Source organism: Aulostomus chinensis, chromosome 7 (genome assembly GCF_037954235.1).
Source record: "Aulostomus chinensis isolate RoL2024-O1b breed Wild chromosome 7, RoL_Achi_v1.0, whole genome shotgun sequence".
Lineage (NCBI taxonomy): Eukaryota > Metazoa > Chordata > Actinopteri > Syngnathiformes > Aulostomidae > Aulostomus > Aulostomus chinensis.
Genome location: NC_141326.1, coordinates 5165363 through 5174753, shown reverse-complemented (window position 1 = coordinate 5174753; position 9391 = coordinate 5165363). Strand labels below are relative to the sequence as shown.

At 44.3% G+C, this 9391-nt stretch overlaps 1 protein-coding gene across 1 annotated transcript; it reads left to right on the top strand.

Annotated features, from left to right (window-relative positions):
* Positions 1–607: 607 nt before the first annotated feature.
* fbxl9 (F-box and leucine rich repeat protein 9) lies at positions 608–8356 on the top strand. Its single transcript, XM_086208227.1, has 11 exons — positions 608–922; positions 1046–1147; positions 1253–1387; positions 2269–2448; positions 5352–5657; positions 5736–5952; positions 6167–6324; positions 6412–6627; positions 6705–6917; positions 6990–7207; positions 7283–8356. The coding sequence occupies exons 1-11, from the start codon at positions 869–871 to the stop codon at positions 7449–7451; spliced, it is 1968 nt and encodes a 655-aa protein (XP_086064353.1). The 5' UTR covers positions 608–868; the 3' UTR covers positions 7452–8356.
* The last annotated feature ends 1035 nt before the right edge of the window (positions 8357–9391 follow it).

Below are 9391 nucleotides of genomic sequence, written 5' to 3'. Positions count from 1 at the left end.
TCTGGTAATTTAGGTCAAAGTGTTTACCATCACACAGAGGTTGGCAGAGTTGCCGGTCCAATAAGACATGTCCATTAATTTAAAGGCTTGTAACATTTGGGTCAATTTTCTGATACACTAAAGGCATTTTCAGAAAAAGTCATTATTTTGAGTCAATGAATCCTTATTTTCAGACACTAAGTCAATATTTTGAGTTCATAAATCATGTCATCATTTAGACATTAATATATTGTATATATTGGGAGAGCAAACCTTTATTTTTAGATGCTAGGTAATTATTTTGAGATTGTCATTCATTTTGATGAGTCATTCTGAGATGGTACATCAATAACTACAGAAACCCGTTCATTATTATGAAATAGCAAGTCATTTTGAGAAATTAATAAATACAATTCATTATTTTTAGACTGTCAATGCTGTCACAGACAGAAATCAGTTTATGTGAACTTCTGAGTTTAGTGTCGTTTGTTTGTTTTTTACGAGTAATGACATTATTTGGCTCTTTGCTGTGTTGTAACAGCTGTAATAGAGGTGAGTTCCAGGACTACGTCATATAAACATTACCTTGCGAGCGACGTCCGTAAACCCCGCCCTCTCATAGACCAAAGCCACGCCTTTCGTGACGTCTCAGCTATCAGCTGATCAAACTAAAATAACCATTGGAAATGCATTGAACAACAACTGTTAAGTAGCTCGGTGACAGCCGTTCTCTGTACGTGTGAGGTTGATTTCCTTCACCGATGAGGACGTGACGAGCGAGCTTGCTAGCTGTTAGCATGTCGGAGCTGATTAGCTAGAGCTGGGGAGTGTTTAGCAGCAGGATTTCTGGCCATGATCTGGAGACCTTTATCCTGCTGACTGGGCTGAGATGGAAGACAGCGATAGGGAGGACTTCCTGGACACACCTGAGCTGCCTCTGGAGGTGAGGGGCTTTACAGTTGACAATGACAATTAGATCCAACTTGTTAGACACATGTGAGTGTAGCAGCTGTCGGTCCTAGCTGTGAGCTAACCCTGACGTGACGCTGCATTCACCTCCCGCCAGATCATCGTCTATATCCTGAGCTTCCTCCATGCTGCTGACAGAAAGGAAGCGTCACTTGTCTGCCGCAGTTGGTACAATGCCAGCCAGGACCTGTGCTTTCAGGTAACTTTCTCCAGAGCACTTGTATAATAAACTCTAGTTCGTGTGAGGGCGACGGTCCTCCGTGTGCAGCAGCGTTAAACTCTCTGTCTGTCTCTCCATGTGTAGAAAAATGTCACATTTCGCTTTCCGGCGTCTGCATCGTCCCTCGAGCTGGTCAGAGGTCTGGGCCGGATGTCTCGCTGCAGCCTGATTATCAGTCAGCTGGATGGATTCAGTATGTCAAGAGCACTGCTGCTGGAGGTGCGTGACGCTGTCACTGTCAGTCCGTCTCATTCTGACGCACTTCCGCTAATGAGCGTTCAGAGGAAAAGCTTGACACGAGATTTATTTTTTTTTCTAATTTCATTGACGAACACGTGGGTCTGTTTAAGGACAAACATGTCGAGATCACAATGTAGTGTATGTGATAACGGGAACTGTAGGGGAAAAGGAGGGTCCTGCTCCATTACTTCCTGGTATGGTCCAAAGTTCAGAGAAACTCCAGTAGTTACTTATGTGTGATGACTATCACCTTATCAAGTGTGAGTGTGTGTGTGAGTGTGTGTGTGTGTGTGTGTGAGAATGTACAAGCTCTGACTTTCCTGTCATAAATTCTGTGCAGCTCTCAGGTCTAACTTGTTCCATTAGCACAAGTTGAGGAACAAATAGTCGGTTCCCCACCTAAATTGTTACGCAGCATTGATATTTCTTCTGTCTTCACCGTATTATTAATGAAAGCTCTGAGAATTGCTCTTCTTCCACTAACAGTTATTTTCATCATGGTTCCATGTCATCACTTTAATGATAAGACGTCTATAAAATATGAAGAAAATTTGAAAAATGTTCCCAAAGAGTGATCAGTCGTCATTTTCTGTTATAAATAACAAAAACTTGCTAATACAAAATAATGATATTTAAGAGTTTGAGGGAAGAAACCATCATGTCCACTCAGAAGAGTGTTTGTTGTGCTGTCAGTACATCCCCCCATGTTAGAACTGTGTTGGTCAAGCATGGACCTTCATGAGGACAGAGTGGCGATGCAGCTTCCTTTGACACACCTCCAAACACTGCTCTACTTCCACCTGCTCCTCTTTGCTCTCTTTAGATTTCTCCTCTCTGGTTCTGTGTGTCCTCCCTCCCAGGTGGGACTATGTCTTGGCCCTAAGTTGGAGAGCTTGGCCCTGCCCAGCAGCAGTATAACAGAGGCCTCTTTGCTGGCCCTCCTCCCTCGCCTCACCTCCCTCCGCAAGCTTGACCTCCGTGGCCTTGACAGCCTCTTCATGTCCGGAGCTTTCCTCTCCAGGGAAGAGCACCGACAGCAGGTACCACACATGGCCCGGAATCCACACACAAATCATCCATGCGAAGGAACCGCATTTAGAACTCACACACACCTGTGTCCACATTTTTCTCCACCTTCATATTGCCCCTTAAATTATTTCGAGCGTCAAACGTGACTCAAGTTGCCTTGAGATGCTCAGAGTTCTAAGCAAAAGTAGGTAGACAGTCGCACTGACAGCACACAAGTTACAAGTTACAAGTACTGCTCCCATGTCTGTTACCTTAAAATGGTGAGAAAAAAACTCAACTGCATTTAGAAAACTAGACGGTGGGCCGCATTTTCCTGTTGGCCTCTTCTATCTCAAATTTATGTCCCTGCTGTGATCACATTTTCAAGAATTTAATGTTTCATCCAGCGCAGATTCATCAAGTGCATTCCATTTATCAGTTCCTGTCAACACAGAGACGACTTTCACCAGAATGGAGGGAACAGTAGTATAGACGTTGCCTCTGTCTATGCACGTCACACAACTGTTCCCTACATCCAAACACACCTGCTCATGCTTAATTAGTACCTTGATCATATTTGTAGTGATTTTGCTGACACTGAAAACTGTTTTTTACACAAGAGTGAAGTTTATGTACATTATTTTCAATCTGTTTTTTTTTTTAATTTGAATTGAGAAGATGGGCGGCACGGTGGTGCAGTGGTCAGCACTGTCGCCTCACAGCAAGAAGGTTCTGGATTTGAGCCCCGGCTCCAGCATGAGATCTTTCTGTGTGGAGTCTCCATGTTCTCCCTGTGCCTGTGTGGGTTCTCTCTGGTACTCCAGCATCCTCCCACAGTCCAAAGACATCAAGAGGGGACGAGGTTAATCCAGAGTCTAAATTGACAGTAGGCGTGGCTGTGAGTGTGAATGGTTGTCTGTCTCTATGTGTTGGCCCTGTGATGGACTGGTGACCTGTCCAGGGTGAACCCCGCCTCAAGCCTAAAGGCAGCTGGGATAGGCTCCAGCCCCCCCGCAACCCTTGACAGGATCAGCGGTAGAAAATGGATGTATGGGTGGAATTGAGAAGTTAGTTTTATGCAAATTTTGAAAATGCAAAACCCAGTTATGTGAGCATATATTTGTGCCAGAGCTTTACAACCCCTTGGTCATATTGAAATGTGTGTCTGACAACTCTGTGCCGCCTTCTGTTTGAGCTCATCTAGGATCATCAGTTGACCTGCCAAACCTGCAGCTCCATTTTTTATCTTTGCAGTTGAAACTCATTTACTTAAAAGCTGTTGAATTGCTGGAAGCTGTTGTCCTGGGAGTTGCTGATCACACAGCTATTGACTCATTCTCAGATATTAGTCATGTGCCAGTGCTCCCCTTTGTAGGAGCTCTTTTGCTGGAGGACACTAAGATCAGTGACACATTGGTTCAGTTTCCTGAAGGAACGATGAACATTTAAGGCTTACATAATGGTCTGTTAATCTTCATTTTTTTGATGATGTGGTATGACCTCCAGCCACAGTGAAGTATCGATGTTTCTGAGTTCAGTAACACCATCGGTTCCAACACTGCTTGTACATGTATACAGACAGACTGTTTGTAAATCAGCCACAAGTTTTGGGACGTTGGAAGGAAATGTTAACATCAACTTTGAGGGTGTGTTTTACTTTCAATAGTCCTTCATCAGAACAGCCAGTTTGCAGTTTAGATGTCTACCATGTAATGGTATTTGCTCTGTTTCATCAACTTACCTTTATTTAAAAGGTGACTGACAGTAACTACAGAATCTTGCTGCACAGTTACAGTCAGGAACTACACTCTGGTCCGGTCACATCAGGCACTAAAACAGGAGCGCTATGTTACATAAAGGGAAAGCTAATGGGGGTAGCAAATGCTAGCCTTCAAATTTATGAATTATAAATTAACTCAGTCATTTTCACTTGCTGTTTTCTTTGATTCAGAATTGAAAATATCATTAAATGACATAAAAAAGCAAAATAAACTAAGTCATAATGGAGGAAAAAACACTAGCCATGGGGACCTATAAGATAGCAGTAGTTTGTGATGCAGTTTTCAGTGGATTGGGTGTAATTGAGATTGTAATCGTAACTCACCTCTATTACACTGCAAATGTATTTAACACAGTATGAAGGACAAAAAGACATAAAACGAATAAATAAATGCATAACTAGATAATTAAATCCATATATTTTATTAATAAAGGCTACATCTATATTTTTACATTATTGATTTAGTCACAGAGCGGCACGGTGGTGCAGTGGTCAGCTCTGTCACCTCACAGCAAGAAGGTTCCAGGTTCAAGTCCCAGCTCGAGCACGGGATCTTTCTGTGTGGAGTCTCCATGGTCTCCCTGTGTCTGTGTGGGTTCTCTCTGGTACTCCAGCTTCCTCCCACAGTCCAAAGACATCAAGAGGGGACGAGGCTGATTGATACTCTAAATTGACTGTAGGTGTGGCTGTGAGAGTGAATGGTTGTCTGTCTCTATGTGTTGGCCCTGTGATGGACTGGCGACCTGTCCAGGGTGAACCCCGCCTCATGCCCAAAAGCCGCTGGGATAGGCTCCACCCCCCCATGACCCTCAACAGGATAAGCGGTAGAAAATGAATGGATGGATAAATGATACATTTGCATTTCTATTATTTCTGTATCTCCACCTTTCCAAACCCGTTTATTTCCACATTTTCCCATTTATTCATTTCGTTATTTATTTTTGGTTCTTCATACACAGTGATTGTCAGTGAGGATTAAGCTTTGTGTTCAGTTAGAATCAGCTTCAGTTTATGTATTCCTATACTATGAAAGGACAATGCTCACCATTAACCCTTAATGACCAGAGTGGGTAAACTTAACCTCTTCACCTTCAGGAAACTTTTAGTATCATTGTGTATTAACAGTTGTATCTCTACTCTGTGCTCTTGCTCCAGGTGAGGCAAGCACTTTCTGGTCTGGAGGAGCTTGATTTGTCTGACCTGCGTTACCTCTCTGACCTAACCTTCAACCGGCTCACTGGATGCACCCCACGCCTCCACCGCCTCTCGCTGGCTGGGTGCCATATTGCATTCCAGTTCGACCCGTACCGGGGATGCCCGGTGGGTGCTGTTGAGGACTCATCAGCATTACTGTCACTAAGGAACTTGAGGAGGTTGCTAACAGAGCAGAAGACAACACTTGTGGCTCTGGACCTCAGCAGAACCTCCATCTCCCCTGAGTCACTACGCACTATTGCACAGGTCAGTTGTACAGAGACAAGATGCCGTCATACTCATAAAATATTTCTTGTAGATGTCTTCCTATTCTCTGGGTTGCAGGTTCAGGGTTTGGTCTTGGAGGAACTGTGTCTGTATGGCTGTAAGGAGCTGACCGACTACTCAGTGGAGGCTCTGGTGAAGACCCAGCCGAGCCTCCAGAGGCTGGACATCAGTGGCTGCACTGAGCTGTCCAGCAGGGCTGTAGTAGCCATCGTGCGGGGCCTGAAGTCACTGACACACCTCTCCTTGTCCCGTGTCTGGAGAATCACTGAAACAGGTGACTAAAGTGTGATGGTTGTGTGTACCGTAGACTGGAAAATTTATTTGCACACACAGTAGGACAAGTTCCTTGAAGAGTAATAAATTAAGAATAGCTTCATTAACTGGTCTGAAAACAAGTTATTCATTAGAGGAGGGCTACACTACAGAGGAGAGCTTTTGTGCAGTCTGCTTGAAAATACCTTATGGCAATGGTTTTGTGTCATCCACAGACCTCGCGGACCTACTCTCTGTGTCATCCCTGAGGAGTCTGGACTTGTCTGAGTGTTTACACATCAGTGGGACAGAGATAGTCAAAGGTTTGACAGGATCCAATGCTGTGAGAGCGCCACTGGAGGTGCTCAACCTTAAGAGCTGCAATTACATTCGGGTCAGTCAGTGTCTGCTTGTTTGTCAAGGCTTTGTTTGTGTATGTGGGTTGAAAAATTCAACCACTTCCTCTGTCCTTTCTCTTCAGGATATGGCAGTTTTCTCGCTCACCCAGCTTCTTGGGAACACTCTACGTGAGCTGGACCTGACCTCATGTGTTAATGTGACTGATTTGTCTGTGTGCGCTATCGCCACCTACCTGCAGGGTTTGGTAGTTCTGCGACTTGGCTGGTGTAAATACATCACTGACTGGGGTCTCCTGGGGATGGTGCAAACAGACACTTGTGAGGCTGCAGAGGAGAGGGTGAGAAGCACACACTGGTGGTACAGAACTTGTGTTTACACTTCAAGGTATCACACATGTTCAAATATTCTCCACAGGGGGACAAGGGCCCCAGGTTCACACGCACCTTCGGCAACATGGGCTTTTTCAAGCCTCCTCGTTTCACTTTTGAGAAGCAACCCAAGCTGGTGACGCAGGATGACCTGGAGCAGTTCAAAGAGCAGGCAGGAGCTTCACTGTTAGCGCTCACCCGGCTGCAAGAGCTTGATCTGTCTGCCTGCTGCAAACTCACTGACAGCAGCATCATGCAGGTGGGAGGTGGAGCAGACACGGTGCCAGCAAACAACTGAACAACTGGAGTGCTGAGCTGATTCTGTCCTCAGGTGGTGCACTACACTGACCTCCAGCGCCTGTCCCTCTCCATGCTGCCAGAGATCACTGATGACAGCTTGGTGTCAGTTGCCTGGCGCTGCCGCAGCCTCACTAGCCTGGCACTAAGCCACTGCGCACAAATCAGTGACCGTGGGGTGGCTCAGGCTGCACCCTACCTCCAAAGACTGCAACATCTCCACCTCTCCTGTTGTAACAACATCACAGACAGGTGGGTGTTTGCTCCAGCTGTCTGTCTGTAGAGAAAAGAAGCGCTTTCTGAATAATTGATCTTTTAACCCCGCAGGTCTTTGCTGTTCTTGGCGCAGCATTGCAAGCGGCTAAAAACCCTCGACATCTCAAAGTGTGACAATATCTCTGTAACAACTGTGGACCTCCTCCAATCCCAGCTGCCCTTTTTGGAAAACATCAACTACAAATGCATTGGTGGCACCGATCTTCCTCTTCCATTCTGAAACACTGAGTGTTCTAATAACTGCTGACCAAAGCCCGCTCTGTGAGCTGAGCCTTCTCACATTCCTGAAGGAAGAAAAGTGATGTCAGCAAAACTAAAAGTGAATGTGGGCTGGTACTACAAGTTCTCTTATGAACCAGGTCTTAATTGACGCCTGAATGTGGACATTTTCATCCCATTGTTGGTTGATCACGGAGTAACTTATTTATGGTTCTGTTTGGGTTCATCCGACAGAGCAGATAACAATCATGCAACAGAATATGAGAAGTAAGTTAATTATGCCACTTATGTACTGCTGCAGTAAATACCGGACATGAAGGGAAACGAGCAGGTGGTTATGGTTATTTATTTCACTGAAAACTGCCGACACTGTCAGAGGATGCAGTGAGCATGTTTTTAAATAGTCTTAAAATGTTAGTTTTGATTGAAATAGAGTAATCAATCACTCACAAAGACCATCCAAATTATGTCTGTAATTAATGTTGAGATGTGTTATTAGTAGTGGATATATCTACTAAAGCAGGGCTTTTTTAGTGGTCGTCCCTTCAGATAAAGCCTGGAGTAAGTTTTCCCCTTGTACATGTGTGTAGATGCCTGTATAGAACCATCATCATTATTATTATTAATGTTTAATCCCATGAGTCTACTGTTGGTGTTAAACATCACTTCAGAGTCAAACTATATGAAAAGTTATTGAGAATCATTGAAGCCACCTCACACTTTGAAGATGTCTGCACTAAATAATCTCTGTGGACACTGACCTGACACTGTTGCCTGACTGGAGCAACAGAATCCCTTTAGACTGACAGTCAGAGTGGATGACAGACTGAACACGTGGTTTAATGAAGCATCGAATGTACGGATTTTATTAATAAACCAAAGAGATTTGCAGCGTTTGCTTCTGAATCTCACACACACACACACACACACTTGTATTTCTTCAGTATGAATTTAAATGTTTATTGATGTCAATGCACCCAAAGCACATGATCTAGAGTGAATATTCTCACAGACGGCTGTGTCAGGAAGGCACTGCAGAGGACAGTGAACACTCACTCTGATGGTGGGACACCTGTTAGGGTCAGACGCTGTGAATAAGCGCGTATCTCGTCAGTGCCCTGTAACAAGCATCATTCAGAACTTGTAGATTTACAGTGATGCTTGCCAGTAGGATATAAAAAATGTGCACTCATCAAACTGTTGATTGCAGCAAATGTACAACTCTATATTGTTCCTGTTAAAACCAAAAAAAAGTCAGTTACAGCAAATTGCAATTACATGATTAAAGTCCGCAAACCTCTCAGAGCATCTCTACACCACAGGAATCATTAGTGAACCACTTGGATCAGAACAAAGCAGAGTACCATTTAGTCCTACACTGGACCCATACCGTTTCAGTTTGGTTTGGTTGGAGACAACTCCAAGTTTTACACCACAGCCTGTCAATGTGAACTGAGAAAGTTCTGGGTTTTTGTTAATGCCCACCATGGAAAACAAACTGACAGAAAACAGAAAGGAGCAGCCATCTTAGCCCCATCAAAGCATCTACAGCCATACACACAGGAATACTCCACATATCATACAAAGGTTTCTAGTTTGAAAAATTGGATAAAATAAAACATTTAAAGCAGATTTTGTTCTGGGTCTCCTGCACTGTACAAGGTCAAGAATCTAAATAGTTGAAAACCATGCTGTCTTGGTTCATTTGTCCATCAGTACTTGGTGGAGGGCAGAAGCATGCGTGACGAGCATGAGCAGATCTGCCTAACATCTTGCCACCTGGCCTCTACAGTGCATCTGAGCCTCTGTTATTGAGGCCAGGTTGACATTTCCAGACAGATAATGAGCAGGACTGATGACCCATAAGAAAGGGAAGCTGGGAATCAACTGACCACAGTACTTTCCTCAATGACAGCAGACCACATCCACCAGTTCTGCTGC

Coding starts and splice junctions, on each gene's coding strand:
- fbxl9 (XM_086208227.1), top strand. CDS start 869: ATGGAAGACAGCGATAGGGAGGACTTCCTGGACACACCTGAGCTGCCT. Junction 5,658..5,735: donor CACTACGCACTATTGCACAG/GTCAGTTGTACA, acceptor TCTGGGTTGCAG/GTTCAGGGTTTGGTCTTGGA. Junction 7,208..7,282: donor TGTAACAACATCACAGACAG/GTGGGTGTTTGC, acceptor TTAACCCCGCAG/GTCTTTGCTGTTCTTGGCGC.